The sequence below is a fragment of the Centropristis striata genome, chromosome 21, assembly GCF_030273125.1.
Source record: "Centropristis striata isolate RG_2023a ecotype Rhode Island chromosome 21, C.striata_1.0, whole genome shotgun sequence".
NCBI classification, from domain to species: Eukaryota; Metazoa; Chordata; class Actinopteri; order Perciformes; family Serranidae; genus Centropristis; species Centropristis striata.
Window position 1 is genome coordinate 28,763,409 of NC_081537.1, and position 20,457 is coordinate 28,783,865.

Consider the following 20,457-nt stretch of genomic DNA (forward strand, 5'->3'; position numbering starts at 1 on the left):
ACAAGTTGTGTGTTGCTGCATCCAAAGTCCTCTTAAACAAAGTAAATATCAGTGACGGGAGCTTTAACATATAATTACCCTTTAATTTATTTGTAATGACGTCGCAATGGTGTGCCAGTTACTTAAGTAAAAGTACAAAAGTATCAGCATCAAAATGTATTAAAGATCAAAGATGTATGTTTTGTAAGATGTATCAAAAATAAAAAATACTCGTTATGCAGATTATTTTTGACCTGAAAAGTAATTAAAGCTGGCAGCAAAATGTAGTGGACTAAAAGTATTAATTTTGTATAGTTACATAATGGAAATACTCAAGTAAAGTACAAGTACCTCAAAATTGTACTTGAGTACATTACTTAAGTAAATGTACTTAGTAGCCTTCCACCATGATATCACCGTCTTTTTTTGTTATTTTGTGTCTTTTTTTTTGTGTTATTTTGTGTCTTTTTTTGTGGTAATTTTGTGTCTTTTTTAGGCATTTTGTGTCTTCTGCTGGGTTTTTTTGGTCATTTTGTCTTCTCATTTTGTGTCCTTTTTTGTTATTTTGTGTCTTTTTTTTGGTCGTTTTGTGTCTTTTTTTAGTCATTTTGTGTCTCTTTGTGGGTATTTTTGGTCATTTTGTCTTTTTTAGTCCTTTAGTCCAACATGAAATGTGATTTTGAATCATCATGCTCAATAAAGAATTTGAAATGTTGCAAATGTGAACAAAGGTTGCAAATATAACATATAAGAGGGTTACATCCAGTTCTATCATTTTATACAAAATATATTTGACCTTGTCTCCAGTTTTACTTGGTATGTCATCATTAAACTGAAACTGGCCTCGTGGAGTTTACGGCCAGAACTTTAGAGGTAAATTTACAGTAGGGCTCCACGCTGCTTTGTTTTCTAGTCTGGATGTCATGAAGAAGTCATGCTTTGGTGCTTCTGGAGAGTCCAGAAGGTTAAATTTGTCTACTGGCACCACCAAGTGGTACGATGTATTTACTGCAGGGAACAGTGAATAATCCAGGTCTGTGGTTATACCACATATATATTATATATACTGCGTGAGATACATTATTTTATTTTAAAATTTAAAAGACTTCAACACATTTTTTTTATCTCAAGCAAGCCTGCAGAACAGATTGTGTCATTGGAAGGGGTTCGTTGTCTGTTCCTCACTGTGCGGAACCATTTTCAAATTGGTTTCCAGACGTTTTACTACAAAGTGACGCTTCCGTAAACTTCCGGGTCGTTGGTCGTAATACACGTGAGAACCAGTCCGGAGGAGCTGAGTTTGACTGGGACTAGACTACTACAGGTTTCTCTCAAGGTATTGCGACTTATAATTTCATTTCATTGACCATTTGACAGATGTCATTTCATTGACCATTTGACAGATTGCCAGCTTGTGGTTCTACAGGCAACGTGAAGGAGTTTAAAGTTAAGGGTAAATAGTTTGCAGCCTGTCTCTGAAGGTCTTCACTGGTCACACAGCCAGCAGGGACATAAAAACAATGTGTTTCTACATAATAACATGCTAGCTGAAATAAATGCAACGTAGCAATTTCCTGTTCATTTAAGCATATCTTAAAAAATAAATCCAGAAGAAGAATACACAAGACAAGTTGTGTGTTGCTGCATTCAAAACCCTCTTAAACACAGTAAATATCAGTTACGGCAGCTTTAACATATAATTACCTTTTAAATTAGTTGTAATTACGTCGCAATTGTGTGCCAGTTACTTAAGTAAAAAAAAAATTCCATGTCCCCCCCCCCCCAAAGGTGGTCAGCAATCAAAGAGGTAATGGGAATAGAAATATAATAAATAATATAATAATACAATAGAAATTATGTAAACATTTATAATTTCGAAAAGAGTGTTGCAGCTGGAACTACTAGAGGGAAGTAGCTAACGTTAGCTAGCTAGCAGCTAGTTGATATTACATGAGAAAAAAACGATATTTTATTATAAGCATCTGTCTGTAAATGCAATTTTAGTGTGTGAGAATTGTGTACCTAAAAATAATTAAGCTTGGGCTTCTTCTAAACTCTAGAAGAAGCCCAAGCTTACTTATTTTTAGGTACACAATCTATGAATCTAGAGGGGAAAGTAGCTAATGTTAATGTTAGGCTTTCACGTCGAACCATCGTGTTTATTTTCTTTTTCATGCATGATAGCAGCTAGCTAACATACAGGGACCCTGCACAGCCTACTTCTTTTACTATTGCTGCTAATGTGTTAAATGGAAAAACAATGTGTTGTTACCTAGCTAGCTAATGTCAGTACATGGGTGCAAACTAAATTCAAAATGGGTCATTCATTTGATGGTGATGGTTATGGGATTGCATGCTTTCACCTTTTTCACCGGTGATATGACAGGTTTGCAGTGCACCCCTGTACTTAACCAAGCATTCGTCTATGAATGCAAGTGTAGTGTGAATTGTGTGTTCTTAGGCTATGTCTCTATGTCTAAAAATTTTGAAATACTCAAGTAAAGTACAAGTACCTCAAAATTGTACTTGAGTACAGTACTTAAGTAAATGTACTTAGTAACCTTCCACCATGATACCACCGTCTTTTTTTAGTTATTTTGTGTCTTTTTTTGGTAATTTTGTGTCTAGTACAAAAGTATCAGCATCAAAATGTATTTAAACATCAAAGATGTATGTTTTGTCAGATGTATCAAAAGTAAAAAATTCTCGTTTTGCAGGTATATGCAGATATGTATTTAAAATATGTTACTGGATTATTATTTGATTTACGTTAGCAGCATTTTACTGTCATTTTAACTACTCAATATACTGTTATGAGGTTCAATTTATAATAATTTTAAATTGATCATATTTTTTTATGTAAAATTTTGACCTGAAAAGTAACTAAAGCTGGCATCTAAATGTAGTGGAGTAAAAAATAATATTTGTATAAAGTTACATATGTGAAAATACTCAAGTAAAGTACAAGTACCTCAAAATTGAATGCAGTACTTGAGAAAATGTACTTCATACAGTCCACCACGGTCTGTCAGTCATCATTAAAAAGATTCCCAGTGATCTGTTGTATTTAAGCTTTAGTTGTGACTGCACAATGTTGTTATTATGTTAATTATTATCTTACATAATAAAACTGTGTCAGTATAAAATTAATTTTTCAGTTATATGTTGAGTTCCTGATGAAACTGTCAAAAAATGTATTTAAAGCAGCTGGTCAACCTGAATCATTGTCCTGAGTTTGACGCTGCTTTGAGGCTTTATAAGCTTGAAATAAATGATTTTTCCAAACACCTCTATCATATCAGCAAACTCTCTGCATTGCATATGACAACTGGCTGAGGAAAGTCAAAGATTTAACTTTTGAATATGATATGTGGAATCAACAGTTAGAAGATCTCCCCCTACTCGAGTTGTCAAACAGTATTTTTAATGTAATTATTCAAGATAAGGGCTTGAACCGACAAGTTCTTGCCAATAGTAAGACTGCATTGTGATATAAAGTTGTACATGTACAGCATGCTCCCAGGTTTATAGGGTGATTTTTTTTGTTCATGTCTCTACAATATGGTAACTAATTTACAGATACTTCAAACTTATCACATTCCATCACAGTAAACATCATTTTTTTTTTTTCATTGCCATACTTTTATGATAATACCTGCTACTATTATTCACTATTATTCTTCCTTGTTGGTACATTTTGGAGCTTGTCATGAAATCAAATCAACTATATTTATAGAGCCCTTTAAGACAGCGTTAGCTGATAGAAAGTGCTGTACATAGCAGGACAGACCAACAATAAAAAAAAGAGAACAAGCAAAAACAACTAAAACAGAGCGAGTCTCATGCTGGGTAAAAAACAGTAAATAAAAGTGGGTTTAAAAATTAATCTCAATTTAAAATGAATCTTAATTTTGAAAAACCACAAAGAACAAATAAAAACAAATAAAACAGAGCAAAGGCTCATGTTGAGTTAAAAGCCAGTGAATAATGAGTAAACTCATAACATCCAGTGGTTTTCCCACTATATTTTCCCTTGTCTCTGTGAAGATAAAAGTGGACTTGCTTGTGTTTTAGTGGACAGGATGGACGGGAAAGTAAAGGAACAGAAGCGACATCAGCAGAAGCACAGCGGACCAAAGGCAGAGAGGAAGAAGCTCAAGAAGCAGGGAGCCTCCACAGAAGAGGATGGACGAAAACGCAACCCCAAAGCCTTCGCAGTCCAGTCTGCGGTCCGCATGGCCAAGACTTTCCACAGGTCAGTTCTAATGGCTCTCGTACTGCTACACATTTGTCAGACAGAAGGAGGTTTCGATAGTCGACTGAAACAAATGTACAAACCAAGATTATAATACAGTTCGTACAGGTGCTTGAAACCCTTGAAAATGTTTGAATTTTAATGTTGTGTTTTCAAGGTTTGATAAGTGCTTGAATTTTGGATAAAGTGCTTAAAATTGTATCTGCATTTCTTTAACAAAAAAATCCTATAGAACAGAAATATAATTAGTTGGAGAACCTGAAATTAAAACGTAAAATAACCATTTTCAGTATGTATGTATTCGTAGAAATATGTAATTTACCACAGCTGTAAGATGCTGGAAAAGCTTAAAAATGGACCTTGAAAGTGCTTGAATTTGACCTTGGAAAAGGTGTACGAACTCTGTAATAGTTTTGGATTTTTCATTAGTTTTAGTTTTAATTTCGTTGTCAATTTTGTTTTCAAATTCAGTTAGTTTTAATGAGTTTTTTTATAGTGTGTTTGCTATTTTTAATTATTTTTTATTTTTGGAAAATTCTTGCTTTTAGTTTAGTTTTCATTAGTTTATGTGTTGTGTTAGTCATAAAACCAAATGGATTAAATGGATTTCATATCAACTAAAAGGTTTTTGTATGAAAAAAGTTGACAAAGACGAAAACAAAGGATATTTTCACTTTAGTTTTAGTTAGTTTTGTAACCACAAAATACAGTTTCAGTTAGTTATCGTTTTTATTTTTATTTCAGTTAACGAAAATGTTTTTTCAATTCTAGTTTTCGTTAACTATAATAACCTTGGTACAAACATTGCAAAACACCTGTTCATGTGTATTTTTTTAGGTCCCAGGACATAAAGACCAAAAAACATCACATCCCCCATGTAGACCGGACTTCCCTGGAACCCCCCCCAATTGTGATTGTAGTAGTTGGGCCCCCCAAGGTGGGAAAAAGCACCCTGATCCGCTGCCTGATCAAAAACTTCACCCGACAGAAGCTTGGGGATATATATGGACCTGTAACCATCGTCTCTGGTGAGTTTGGCCACAGATTTCTTCTGTAGGAGTAGATATGGTTTAGGACAGTGGTTCTCAAATGGGGGTATGCGTACCCCTGGGGGACGTGAAGGCACTCCAGGGGGTACGTGAGATTTTAAAATATACATTTAAAAAGTAGCATCCATGCAAAAATCCTTTAAAAATAATTATTTAATAAATATTTTTGGAAAATATAAGTATAAGTTCATAAAATTAATTTTATAATCAGTCCTCTATTCAATGTAATTCTCCTAAATACCCAGAGTCTCCCCCATACCAGGATGGTTCGACCACCCCTGTCATATGCCACCTGGCATCACCTGTCAATCACTTGACACTCAAAGATGGAGTCATGGTTGAAGTGTAGCAGTTATAGTTTTAAATGGTTATATGGTCACTGTTTTTACTACATTAGTTTCAATCACTACATTTTAGTGATGAGAAATATTTGCAATAAATTTATTCATGGATTATTAACATTTAAAATGTTTGAAATTGTTTTTTTTTTTTTAAATGTTTGGATTTTGTATGTGTTTATCAGTTCCAAAGTTTAATAAATCAGACACTGATGGCACAGCGCTCTGTTTTTAAGTCTTCTTTTTTTTTTTTTCCAACCTAAAATGCTTTGCCCTGGTTAGGGGGTATTTGGCTGAAAAAATATTTCACAGGGGGTACATCACTGAAAAAAGGTTGAGAACCACTGGGCTAGGACTCTGGCATTAAAACATACATAGAAAGTTTGAGCAATCTTTTGACTTTTAAAGATAATTCATTTTAAAACCCAAGCACTAAATGCAAGGTGACCCACAGTCCCTGCCTCTGAAAGTGCATGGAATGTATTGATTTTTTATTATTTAGCTGGCTCCATATCGCCTCCGAATGCCAATGGGGTCCAGACAAAGTTCTTTTGATCTTCACATAATTTGGTGGGATTGGCAACCTTTAGAACATGTTAATTTTTATTTTTATTTTTGAGAAAACGGGATGTCAGCTATCTTGAATTTTATGTGTTTATTGTGCACATGTTGTGTTTACAGGGTTGGTACGGATGCTTGAAATCCTTGAAAAATGCTTACATTTTAATGTTGTATTTTCAAGGTTTTAAAAGCGCTTGGAAAATGCTTAATTTTCTTACTAAATTCTTACTGTATTTCTCGTGCAATCTGACTATAGATAATCACATGTTCAATGAAAAAAATACTAAATAAATTGAATATTGAGATTAGTAAACTTTACTTTTGGTTGTTAAAAGCGTAATACCATCTCTGTCGGTATGATTGAGTTAAATTACCCCTTTTAGCATGTAAGTACTCATCTAAAACATGCAACTTACAACCGTTGTAAGGTACTGGAAAAGCTTTAAATGAACCTTGAAAGTCCTTAAGAAAAGTGCTTGAATTTGACCACTCAAAAAGTGTATGAACCTTGTGTTTGGGACTTCAGGATGTGTAAAAACACACATCCATGCAAGTATTTAAAATTTATGTCACAATTGGGCTTGACCAGGGCTTTAACATCAATAAGTTTTCTTTTAGAAGCTTTAGAACTTTCAAAGTTTTCCACATGATACAAAAAAAAAAATTAAATCATGTATTTTTTTTCTTTCTTTTCATGTTACTTACATTAGATAGTATTTTTTTTATGGCCATCCATGCCAATAGACATACACATGACAATAATGTTTGATCAACTTTATCTCTGGTAAATAATAACTTCTTGTCTTCTTTAGGAAAGAAACGCCGCCTCACTTTCATGGAGTGTAACAATGACATTAATACAATGATCGACCTCGCAAAAGTAGCTGATCTGGTGAGTTTTACATGTTTTACTTTAATAACATAGCTTGAATGAGAAGTGTGTACGATTGAGCGAGATCTACACACGACATCTGTGAGGTTGCACATTACAACCAACTGCAAACCTTCTTCACCCCTACGGTGGCTAATAGCCCTAAATCCTACACTGCTTCTTTAACCCTTAATAGGGCACTCATTGAAATACTTGCAAATTCCAAATTTCAACCCTAGAGAACATTGGAGGACATTACATACAGCCAGAATGTGGACTGTGGAATGTGTAAAAAAACATACGGACCCGGGGGAGTGGGGTAATATTTTGAGAAAAAAGTTTAAGAGATTAAAGTGGTGAATCTGCAAGAAAAAGTTGCTTTTCCCCCCACCTTTTTCTCGTAAATTTGTGACTTTTTTCGCGCAGATTTGCCACTTTAAATCTCTCGCCTGATAAAGGGTTAACCACTTGATTTGAGTAGACTCCAGGGGGCTAAATAAAGTATTATTACCTATATTAAAGTGAATTAAATTCATTGTTGTTTTTGTCTTGCAGGTTTTGATGTTGATTGATGCCAGCTTTGGCTTTGAGATGGAGACTTTTGAGTTCCTCAATATCTGTCAGGTGCACGGCTTCCCTCGTATCATGGGCGTGCTGACTCACCTGGATGCTTTCAAAAACAACAAGACACTGAGGAAGACTAAGAAAAACCTCAAACATCGTTTCTGGACGGAGGTCTACCAGGTAATCACCTCTTTACTGCTGATAAAGCTCTATAAAGAATCTTGTCCATTGAAACCATAACTTTAATTTACCGTTTACTGTGTTTACAGTACAACTGAGCAATTAAAGCTGATGTGTGTTTGAACCTCAGGGGGCGAAGCTGTTCTACCTGTCTGGTATGGTGTACGGTGAATACCAGACTCAGGAAGTAAAGAACCTGGGCCGCTTCATCTCAGTGATGAAGTTTCGTCCTCTGGTGTGGCAGACCACCCACCCATATGTGCTTGTTGACCGGTGAGTGAACACGAGACTGCACACTGCTTTAATTTACTACTATCAGATCCTATCAGCCGTTACCAATTAGGGCTGGGCGATATATCGATATAAAAGATATATCGATATATTTTAATTTAAAATGTGATATGGAATTAGACCATATAACATATATTTATATATTAATTTTTTTCTTTATATATAAATGCTGCCCTTACTAGGGTTTGTCATATTTAGTTATTTTGTAATGTTCGTTATTCTTTTCTCATATAAATATATTTATTTCAGAAAAAGATTGGCCTATTTTATTTCATAGGCTATTTTTATTTAAGATATTTTTTTATTTAAATGTGCACTTTATGGAGCTTTGATTTAAAAAAAAAAAAAAAAAAAAAAAAAAAAAAGGTTCTCCTGTTGTACAGTATTTATGTTCACTTAAATAAACGGTTTCAATAAAACTACTTGTTACATGTCATATTTGGCTTTGACTAAACATCTCACTTTGTGATTAATATTTTAAGATATATATCGTATATCGCTATTCAGCCGAAATACATCGGGATATGACTTTTGGTCCATATCGCCCAGCCGTATTACCAATTAACCTGTGAAAGGTTACAAACAGGTATCCTTTAAGTGTTCCATTACTTTCCTAATCTTTTGTTGCACCTATCTCAACTTTTTGGCAATGTGTTGCTGGTATCAGATTCAGAAAAAGCATATATTTACAAATGTCCATGAAGTTGATCATGTAAAACCTGAAATATATTGCTTTGTACAGCATTCATAGCGTTCTATAAATGACTAAAAATAATGAGTAAATTATTGCATCATGTTTTATTCAATGTCCTACCCAGTCCCATCTTTTTTGGGATCAGGTTTGTAATAAAGTTTTGTGTTAAAGTGTGCTAATGCTATTACTCATTATTTCAGTATGGAGGATTTAACTGACCCTGAGAAGGTGAGGACAGACCCCAAGTGTGACCGGACAGTGTCTCTCTACGGCTACCTGCGAGGGACATATTTGAAAAACAAAGGCCAGGTCCATATCCCAGGTGCATAAGCATAACTCTAGTTACCTATGAACCTCACAACATGTTGTCTAAAGTAGAAAAACTCTAGAAGAGTGGAATTCAAATGGAAACATTAAGCAACTTTGCTGCTATCACCCGACACTGGCACGAGATCTTGCGAGATTAAACTCGATGATATTTCTCGTTGCGTTAAAAATCTGTCTCACGAGATTTGTGAGCTATCCAAACTTGTATATGTCACCTGTGGGGGCAGTAAAAGGAAAAGTAGAAGAGGAGGAGAAGGAGGGGAAACAGCAAGCAGCCAGAATGACGTCGCAGATGCCGGCGGCTCCTTAAGAAGAACGAATCGAAGCAGCACAGACCTGCTGCAGGAGGTGTTCACTTAGCGATCTCTGTTTGTTTACAACGAGCACCGGACACTCTGTGTACAGTTAGCGATGCCGGTTCATTCAAGATCGATATGTTTATGATCAGCGGAGAAGCTGTGCATAATTAGCCATGCTGCTTTGTTTATGATCAGTTGCTGACGTTGTGCACAGTTAGCGACGACGGCCACAGTTGCTTCTCCCGTGTTTATTCCATCGCTCATGTGATCACGGTCAAAACTGTCGGTAAGCGATTACAGGTTGAAAACCATACGTCACCTCCAGAGTCTCTAAATCCCTCTGGGGGCCTTTTTGTAATGGAAACACGCAGAGTGAGCGGACATTTGAGAGGGCTTGGCCTGAGACTTTCCTGGTGGCTACTCTTCCCCCTTAAGGAAACACGGCTTATATTGTTTGCACTTGAACAAAAAGAGAAATATTTAAATATTTACGGTAACTTAATTTATTTATTATTTTTCAGTTTCAATTTGTGGAAGAAGTTTATTAAAAGCTCATGCTAACATCATGCAAGTAAAGAGTTATAATAAAACATTTCAAAATGCATGTGCAACTTAAATAAAAGCCTGTTGGTCCAGTCATATATTGTGTCGTTGTAGTTTTCTTAAAATCTCGTCTCATTCTCGTGATCCCTATATCGTTTCCTGTCTCGTGAGCTGAGTGTATCGTTACACCCCTACCCGACACCTAATTTGGTTCGTAGAGAGGAAACAAAACATATTTTTTGTAGGCCAATGTGGAAGTAGCATCTCCATGGGTAATTCATCTATGGGGTTTTTCCATTGGATTTTAAATCATTGCAGAAAGTAAGCTCTGTGGCAAACACACGCTTCTGATGCCTACACATTTTGTTCAGCAGGATAATCTTCATAAATGACCACCACTTTTATTATGTTTGAAGCGTTAATGTACAGAAGTAAAAAGCTAACGTTATGCTATAGTGACTACTACTTTGCCTCAGACGGTCCCATTAAAACTTCAAAATTCATAAGTTGGCTTATCAACTAACATATTTTATGTCGTACAACAAACGGTGAACACCTCTTCAGCTTGTGTTAACCACAGACCTTATTTCATCCATTTAACCAAAAACACATTCAAAATCCTCATTGAGTTTGAGAGGAGAGACCCCAGGCTGCTAACAAGCTAACTTACTTCCTGGCACCCTATTTCTCTCATCTCTAAGAATGTATTGAATTTATTTGGAACTGCCCAACAGGAAGTCGGACATCTTGGATTTAGTTGGTTAAATCTCATTTTCCAAACATGTTTAAGGACTTTAGAATATGTCGTTACTCTCTGCAGGTGTAGGAGACTTTCAGGTAGCAGATGTGAACTTCCTGCCAGACCCGTGTGCCCTGCCAGACGCTCAGAAGAAGAGAGCGCTGAATGAGAAGGAGCGTCTCCTCTACGCACCCATGGCAGGTGTTGGAGGGGTCGTGTATGACAAAGATGCGGTTTATATTGACCTTCCTGCCAACCATGTGAAGCAACAGCAGGTTTGTTACGTTAGAATGAGAACATGTCATCTGACTGGTCTGGGTTAAAAAAGAATTGTCAGTGTGTTGAAGTTTGTATTAATTAACTACAAATTTGATCATTTAGATCGATTACAAGTATTGTGTGTATGTTGTGTGTACAGGAGGAGATGCGGCCGACCACAGAGCTGGTCCAGTCTCTCATTGACACGCACGCCACCCTGGACGCCAAGATGGCTGCCAGTAAGGTGTCTCTGTTCAGCGGTTCTGCCACCCTGGAGCCCACCGACTTTGGCGAGCAAATCGGGTGAGAAAACTCACAGCTCCAGTCTCTTTCTAGTTCTGAGTCTGAGTCCTGAAAATTGTGCTTCAGTCAGTAGGTTTAGATGGCACTTGAAAAAAAACAATTATTGCCTTAATCTGACCGTAACTGTACAGCTAAGTGCATGTAAACGTGTTAGTCCGACTAATGTCGGAGTTCTCCAACACCCAGATAATGCGATTGGAACAGGATTTTCATCGACATGTATGACAACACCGCTCCGCATGCTCCACCCCCCACGCTGGTGTATGTAAAAACATCCAAGAAAGCCAGTCAGTATCGACAGCACAAAGTGTGAAACTGAGGTCAACCAGAAAGGGGGCCATGTTAACCTACTGAAACAAAATATAGTCTGAGGAGGAGAACACTTTCTCGTCAGTTATTTGATTTTCACAGTGGCATGTTAACTGGGACAAGGACAAAAGTCTGATTAGACGCCAAAATCGATTTTTTTTTTTTTTTTTTTTAAAGATATTTTTTTGGGCATTTTGTAGCTTTATTGAGAGAGAGGGAGATATTGAGAGTGAAAGGGGGAGACAGAGGGGAAGACACGCGGGAAAGGGCTCCGAGCCGGACTCGAACCCGGGCCGCCCGCTAACGAGGACTGGGCCTCTGTAGTATAGCCTCTGCCACCAGTATGAATGGGTGAATGAGTGCAGTCTGTAGTGTAAAGCGCTTTGGATAAAAGCGCTATGTAAGTGCAGTCCATTTACCATTTAAGGCTAATGTTTGCTTCGGTTAGCTAACTTAGCTTCAACTTACTTTTCTAGGTGCAACCATGACAGGTGTCAATTGAAATTGGGCATTGTCAAAGTCTTCTCCTCAATTTTCTGTTGGCAAATAAGACATTTTGCTGCTCTTTTCTGATTTTGAGGTGAAATTTGTGAAAGCAAACAGCATAATGCGGGATGGGTCTCTTGACGTCTTTTGATTTTGAATATGGGTGCACAGAGGTGCACACGTACCAAATATGCTCAAGTCCAGGTCAGAGTCGTCATGTGCCAGAATGCACTAGTCCGAGTGATCAGAGTGCAAGTCTGAGTCAAGCCACAAGTCCCGAAAACTGGGCTTCGGGTCCGAGTCTAAGAACTCAAGTACTTCATCCTTGGTAAATACACTGTATAAGATAAGCTGTATGTTGGCCAATACGTAAAAAGATAAAACTAAAGTTTTAGTAGAAATTGATGATTAAGATTTAGTAAATTTGTCAATTTTCATATTCATATGTGATTTTTTTTTTTTACATGCACCCATGGCAAAAAAAAAAAACTAGTACAAAGCGTCTTAAATTATTACTTAAAACTTTTCTTATCTTTTTTGTGTGTGTTAGAGAAAAGGAGGGTCTTCAGGAGGAGTGTGTCTGGGACCCTAACACCCAGAGAAATAGGAGGAAGGTGGTCTTCACTGAGGAGGAGGAGGAAGGGGATGATGCCAGCGACTCAAGTGATGATGAGGACGGTGACAGTGATGACAGTGACCAGGAGGAGCAGGAAGAGGATGGAGACGAGGATACCCTGTCCTCATTTCTCAAAGAGGCAAGATCCAAATCTGAGCAGACAGAAAGGACTGTGACCGATGCTCCACCAGTGAAGAAACGGAAACAGGAGGAGGTGACGGAGGACGCCGAGCTGCCCGCGTTCGCTGACAGTGAAGATGAGCTGGAGATGAGCGAGGAGGAGAGTGGAGAAGAGGGGGAGGCTGTGAGAGCAGGAGACTCTGGACACTGCTCTGAAGAGGACGATGAAGAGGAGGAAGATGGTGAAGAAGAGTCTGAAGATGAATCAATGGAGGAGGAGGATGCAGCTGATGCTGCAATGACCAAACAAACCGCAAGTGACAGTGAGGAAGAAGAAATGGGTAAATACACTTTGCAGTAAAATCTTAAATCAGGTTTTACTACTTTTATTTTAGTATTAGATTTTACAAAATGTCGCACTAATTCAACTTTGTCTCTTCTGATACTGGTTCAAATACCTAAAATCAGTGAAAAGGTTTTTTGTAGTATTATAGTTGTACAATTCTATTTTTTAGCTCTTTTTTTGTAATCTCAATGTAAGGTTTTATTGTGTAGCTGTAGAGAAACCTATACTTTTCAGTGCGTCAGCTCAGACAATACAGAAATCTTGTCAAAGTTCTTTCAGTATTCATGTTGAACAGGAGGGCAATGAATATAAAGCTATTATTGGTAAATAGAGCCTGAATATAGCTTAGCATGTGTTTTGCTGTCAGGTGGAACTTTGTTCATGATACTGAAGGTAAAATCTTTTGGTTGAGTTTATTCTACTGTCTTCATCCACAGGGGATCTGAGGTGGAAAGAGGGTCTGCAGCAGAAAGCATCCGAAGCATTTCTACGCCAACAAGAAGCTGCCCCCAATCTAAGAAAACTGGTTTATGGTTCAGGTAAGCATAGTCTCTAGTTATGTTTTCACATGGATATATATTTCTATGAAAATTATGTATTTTTTAGGTTATACTAGTATATCTGTGATTACTATCGGCCAGAACATCAACCCAGCCAATTTATCGGTCTAGTTCTAATTACCATTGGCAATTTATTGTATCAGCAGATAAGTACTGTTTTACAAAATTAAATACTCATACCACTTTTCGACCAAGACCGTTCCAGGGCCGGTTCGGAGGTGGTGCCTAATCTTGAACCAGTTCTATGCTTTTCGACTGCCAAAGAACTGACTATCAGCCTGGTGTTGAACCACAAACTGCTTACGTCAGGGACTGGGGGCGGGATTATAGTGACCAACCAGACCAATTAAAACATGTATCATTCATTTTATTTTATTTGTTTAACCCTTTAATGGACAACATGGGTCTAAAGTGACCCAATATGTATACATTTTTATGTTCTATATCTTTGCAATAAATTATTTTCACCATTCAGTATTCAGTAGCTTGCTAAGCTAACTACTTAGCTAACTTCTTTGCTAGGTATTTCACTAAGTAGCTTGCTAAGCTAACTACTTAGCTAACTTTTTGGCTAAGTAGTTAGCAAGCTACTTAGCCAAGTAGTTATCTATGTAATAATACAAAAACTTTTTTTCTTCATAAAGTATGAGAGGCAAAATGGAAATAATGATCTGTTGTTATCAAAAACAAGATATTTAAAGAATACTTGGAATATTCAATCATAAAATAAGTTGTGTCAAAAGATAGAGCACAGAAACACACAGCAGCATTAAATAACATGGGAAATGAATGCGGGTCATTTTTGAACCCTTGTTGTGGATTAGAAGGGGTGTCCATATGTTGTGTATCAAAGGGTTAACAGCAATGTGATTGATACGGATTAGCGTGCTACCGTTATCGGGCTAGCGTTAACTTACAAAAAAGTTGAACATTAACATCCTTATACCCGCAAAGCCAAGTGCTACATTAATAAAGAGACGATGTAGTCTGCCATTGTTACTATTATACTTGCTGAGAGAGCAGAGACGTACACATGAGTATACAGTAACGTAACGACGTAGCTCTCTAGCCTGTGGAAAGGCAAACAGTTTCTGAGACGGTTCGCAAATTGAACCAACAGCCAACCAGCACCAACCCAGCAAAAGAACTAGGTTTGCGTCAGTCGAAAAGGGCTATAAAATCACTCTATACCGGGATATAATCCATTTCTACACTGTCCATTCAAATATTCAGTATGTTCCAAATATTGCTATCAGTGTATTTTGACAATCGTTGTTTCCAGTTGTAGAGGCAGATGATTCTGAGGATGATGAGCAGGAGCTGGGGGGGCTGTTTCGAGTCAGCCGGCCTCAGAAGAGCAAAAGGTTCCTAGCAAATGCTGTCGACAGCTCCCACTTCAACCCTGACGCCTCCCACGACTGGGACTTGGAGGAGGTACGGTGGCTGCCACATTTACGTATTTAGGTCCTGATGTGCTTTTGATATGAAAACAAATACAAAATGATGTTAAAAATGAAACTTAAATACTTAAAGGTTTCCATGTTTTTTTCTTCCAGATGCTAAATTCCATCAGGGACTGCTTTGTTACAGGAAAGTGGGAGGATGGCCAAGATGCTGCCACACTGCTGAAGGAGGATGGTAAGGAGGGAGAGGAGATCCAATCTCTCAGCCAAACACACAGATCTACATTTTAAACTTATCTATTAGAGACTAATGTCATATCATCAGTTTCTCTGGTTTTACTTTTATAAGTTGGTGTTTTAATAAATAGAATGATTGTTTTTTTCCATAGACAACTGAAAACATTTCTACTGATGTGGTTGCATAACAGACCTTAACGTACAATCTTTTGTTGTTTTGCTATTAAGAGGAGCTGTATGGTGACTTTGAGGATTTGGAGACAGGAGAAGTCCACAAGGGCCAAAGTGGGCAGCAGGATCAAGCTGAGGTACGTCTTATTTACATTGATAAGTTGAAATCAAGATACATTTTCACTGACTTACTGACCATTTAAACATTATACAATGTTTTTATGTGATTCTGATATAGTTTGTTTATTTGAATACAGTATCCACTACAATGCTGATATCCAGTGTTCCAGTGTTCATGTAAAATAAAATCTTTCCCACTGGAATATAATCGTGACACTACACTGATTTTTCTCACCTCGGAATTCAAGAAATAAGATATTTTTGTATATGTTCACTGGACCAGGTTCTGGATGGCTATAGTGAACTTTCAATATATCTAGAATACATTTTTTCAGTGGTAATAAACTATTACTAATCTAAAATTCTGGCCTACTATGCAAACTTGCATATTGTTTGAAAGGATGTCAGTTACAGGAGAATAATGACTCTACTATGGTTTACCTGGCTATGTTATTTGATTTCAGATTAAAACTGAAAACCTGAGTCTTGTAGTTTGCACTTTGCAATGTAATCATTCTTGTTTTGCAAATCCAACATGTATCAAACAACTGTTGAAATGTGTTTGTAGCTATTCTCTGTAGACAATAACCGTGTTTCCATTCAAGTCAAATCAAATTTTGAAGCAAAATTTTGAAATGTCGCATTAAAGAAAATGCTAATTAGGGACGTTTCCATCAACTGGTTTAGAGTGAATAAACAAAGCTGCATCAGCATACTTTGGTCAGCAGATGGCAGTGTAATGTGTTGCTGTAAGATAATCCATCAGTAAACAGTAGAAGAAGAAGAGATTGAGCAAGAGAGAAAATATAATAAAAAATAGGTTGCTAATTGGACAATTTTCGCCACCCATGAGAGAAAATATGTCTTCAGGAATTAGATTAAATTTGGAACAATTGTTCTTTCATGTCAGAGCAGTTAAATGTTCGCCACATCAGAAGTTATTCGAAAAAGTGTTTCCGTCTCGTGTTTAGTGCATTTACTATTTTTCGAAAAAGACAAAAAAAACATGCATTTTCAAAAAAATATTCAGACTTCTGGTGTTTTCATCAAGCTTCTCTCATGCAAATCTCTATTGGGTAACAACACCTTTTGTGTGCTTTTAAGCTTGTCCATATGACCGGGCACTCAGGGATTACAGTCATTTTTACCTTTAGTTTCCTCAGCCTGGTGACATTTTCTCTTCTATACCGGCAGAATACTGAGAGCAGTGAAGATGATAACGACAATGAAGAAACTCTGGTGAAGAGGGACGACGATGAGGTCCAGAAGAACAAGCGTCTGGAGAAGAAGCAAAGGCTGAAGGAGCGATTCGATTCAGAGTACGATAATGGAGACGCCACTTACTTCGATGACCTGAAGGAGGAAATGCAGAAGCAGGCTGAGGTACATGGTTCCACCTTTCTGCAGAGACACGTTCTATAATACATTACAGCTTCATTTAATGTACATTCCTTTATTTTTTGTTTTTGCATTCTGTCTTCAGTTAAACAGGGCAGAGTTTGAGGATGTGGATGATGAGACCAGAGTGCAGTATGAAGGCTTTAGACCAGGAATGTACGTCAGATTAGAAATCTCCACTCTACCCTGCGAGTTTATTACCAACTTCGATCCTCATTATCCCATAATCCTCGGCGGTCTGGGCTCCAGTGAGGGCAACGTAGGATACTTGCAGGTATGTTTTGTTTGCTCAGAACTAGTAATACCTTTGGATGTACTGGGAAGCTGCTGATGATCAAACCTTGTTTAGTATTTTTTAAGTCATTCAAACTGCAGACTTCCTTTGGTTACTATTTATTTATTAAACTTATGTTTATTGTTAATTTACAAACAGTGAACAACATAGAACAAGAAGCCACATACAAGAAAACAACAACAACAACAATAATGATAGCAATAATGATGATGAAATGTAACCGGTGCTATGACTTTTCTAAGGGTTTAGACAAACAGTTTTCAAATTATTGGGCAAAAACACATCAAAAAATCCCCCCAATGTAACCCTATGGAGAGTCTAGAGTGATGATGTCATCACGTAGAGTGTAGAGGGAGAGAAAGAATTGTTAAAAAATAAATTAGAAAACTGCCCTCCAGGCCGCATATTTCACTCTACAGAAATATTTTACACATAGAAACGTTGGAAAATTCGTCCTCTCACTCACAATCCTCTGGTAAAGCTGTCAGGGTTATAGTTTGGGCGTGGGACACACAAAAGCGCCACCAATACGCACCAACTGCCTCATTGGCTCCCATATTAAAAACGCAGGAAGATTTCTGAAACAAGAAGATCTAACAGTTTTTTTAGATCGCTCTAACAAAGCTATTTTTTCATCTTTCATTAAAAAAACATGTGTAGATGTTCAGGAAGCACTCAGGACGCTCAAAGTGAAGTCGGATCAATGATAGGTATTATGGTTTCGCCAAAAATGCTTTCTGTTTGAGGCCAGAAATTTCAGTTTGTCGACCTCTGGCTGCTTAGTGTTGCGGAACTGTCTCCACTGTTGGTTAATTTCAGTTGATTGCTCTGCTCTGATTGGTCGACTCCACCTGGCCACCTGGTTGCTTAGCTACCAAAGCTCAGGACAGAGTCTCTGTTTAACTGCTGATTTAAGCCAATGCTGTGTTCCAATACCCATACTTCCATGAGTACACTTAAACGCAGTACACTATCCACACTTACTAAGTATGCAGATTTCAGCAGGTGAGTGTTGTTCCAAATCTAATACTCCGTGATGCACTTACCAGAAATGACACTCGCGACAGCCGCCGCGGCTCGTCACCTGCAAAAAACTTCCGCCTTTGAACGGCGAAAAAATTATCCTTTGTGTTGTTAAATCTTTACTTCTACAATCCGGCAATATGGCTCCATTAACGCAGCAAATGTGGAGAATGCGCCTGCGTCGTCGGCCACCATTACAAACATTTTTTTCGAGCTGAGCGGCTCTGCCTGTCTCCGCCTCTTCCGCTACGTAGCCAAGATGGCGGCCGTTGAGTGCGTATAGTGTACATCGTTCCACACTCAACGTTTTGACCGTTATGAGTGCAACATCCGGGTCCTTTAGGTACACTTCCTTTCGCCACGATCGGAATCGGAACACCCTGCGTACTCAAACTACGCAAACACACACACACACACACTTTTTGAGGTTAAAGGGCATAGTTCTCTGAAGAATCTCATCATAGTGTACACACACCGGCAGTAGCCCCCGTGGCCCTTTCAGAATTTCCCCAGAGGAAATTTTCTAGTTATGTTTGATGTTTGTTTGTGACTAGTTTAGTTTTAATGTTATTTAATGTGTTAAATTTCTTATTTATTATTCTTTTATTTATTTACTTATTTAGGTTGGTTTTGTGATTTTATTGTTGTTGTTGTTTTTCTTTTCTTTTTTTTACTGTTTGTCAATTGGTGATTTATGTTTTGTTTTAATTAATAAAAAAAATAGGTGTATTTTGCTTAAAATAGCAAAATTATCTGCCAATGGAAAGAGAAAATTTGGCTTGTCAAGACTTTCCAAAACAAGTAAAAAAATATCTAATATCCTTCTCATTTTTTTTCTGAAGCATTTCTAGATATTTCTAGGTCTTTTCCTGGATTTTCTAGATTTTTTCTAGGTCATCTTCTAGATTTTGCTAGATCCTTTTAATTTTTCTAAAAAAATTTATATTCCTAGACTTTTTTCTAGATTTTATTTCCTAGTTCTTCTGAGAGCTTTTCTAGATTCTAGATTGATTATTTTTTTGATTTTTCTTGATCCTTCTCTAGATTTTTCTAAAGTATTTCTAGATATTCCTAGATCTTTTTCTAGATCTTTTTCTACATTTTCTAGATTATTTTTCTAGAATCAAGAAATGCTTTAGAAAAATCTAGAAACATCTAGAAAAGATTTCAAAAATATAAAAGGATCTAGAAAAATCTAAAAAAAAATGATCTAGAAATTCTCTTGTAAAACCTAGAAAAAAATCCAGAAATTAAAAAAAAAATCTAGAATATGATCTAGAAAATCCAGAAAAGGATCTAGAAATATCTAGAAATGCTTTCAAAAAATCTAGAGAAGGATTAATAAAAATCTAGAAAATAATCAAGAAAAATCTAGAAAAGCTCTAGATCTCTAGTTTTTTTCCCCCAATATCACTTTCTAGAGTTTTCTAGACCCTTCTTTAAATTTTTTAAAGCTTTTCTAGATATTTCTAGACTTTTTTTCAATTTGTTTCCTCGTTTTTCCTAGAGCTTTTCTAGATTTTCTAGATTATTTTCTAGATTTTTCTTGATCCTTCTCTAGATTTTTTGGAAGCATTTCTAGATATTTCAAATCTTTTTCTGGATTTTCTAGATTTTTTTTTTTCTAGAATCTAGAAATGCTTCCAAAAAATCTAGAGAAGGATCAAGAAAAATCTAGAAAATAATATAAAAATATCTAAAGATTTCGAAAAATTAAAAGGATCTAGAAAATTATCTAGAAATGCTCTTGTAAAAACTAGGGAAAAAATCCAGAAAAAGATTTTTTTTTAAATGTAGAATATGATCTAGAAAACAAATATCTAGAAAATCCATAAAAAAGATCTAGAAATATCTAGAAATGCTTTCAAAAACTCTAGAGAAGGATTAAGAAAAATCTAGAAAAGATTTCGAAAAAATTAAAAGGATCTAGAAAATGATCTAGAAATGCTCTTGTAAAAACTAGAAAAAAATCCAGAAATTAAAAAAAAAAAATCTAGAATATGATCTAGAAAATCCAGAAAAAGATCTAGAAATATCTAGAAATGCTTTCAAAAAATCTAGAGAAGGATTAATAAAAATCTAGAAAATAATCAAGAAAAATCTAGAAAAGCTCTAGATCTCT

General features: G+C 36.6%; 1 protein-coding gene across 1 annotated transcript in view; it reads left to right on the forward strand.

The window, feature by feature from the left end:
- The first annotated feature begins 1,227 nt into the window (after positions 1–1,227).
- bms1 (BMS1 ribosome biogenesis factor) overlaps positions 1,228–20,457 on the forward strand; it is a 35,343-nt gene continuing 16,113 nt past the window's right edge. The window contains exons 1-16 of the mRNA XM_059324801.1: positions 1,228–1,315; positions 4,054–4,234; positions 5,072–5,262; positions 6,995–7,074; positions 7,609–7,797; positions 7,928–8,070; positions 8,983–9,104; positions 10,772–10,965; positions 11,109–11,251; positions 12,597–13,123; positions 13,566–13,667; positions 14,971–15,122; positions 15,245–15,326; positions 15,557–15,636; positions 16,814–17,002; positions 17,103–17,291. Coding sequence (XP_059180784.1) covers positions 4,062–4,234; positions 5,072–5,262; positions 6,995–7,074; positions 7,609–7,797; positions 7,928–8,070; positions 8,983–9,104; positions 10,772–10,965; positions 11,109–11,251; positions 12,597–13,123; positions 13,566–13,667; positions 14,971–15,122; positions 15,245–15,326; positions 15,557–15,636; positions 16,814–17,002; positions 17,103–17,291 — 2,556 coding nt within the window. The 5' untranslated portion in view covers positions 1,228–1,315; positions 4,054–4,061. The remainder of the gene's footprint in view (positions 1,316–4,053; positions 4,235–5,071; positions 5,263–6,994; positions 7,075–7,608; positions 7,798–7,927; positions 8,071–8,982; positions 9,105–10,771; positions 10,966–11,108; positions 11,252–12,596; positions 13,124–13,565; positions 13,668–14,970; positions 15,123–15,244; positions 15,327–15,556; positions 15,637–16,813; positions 17,003–17,102; positions 17,292–20,457) is intronic.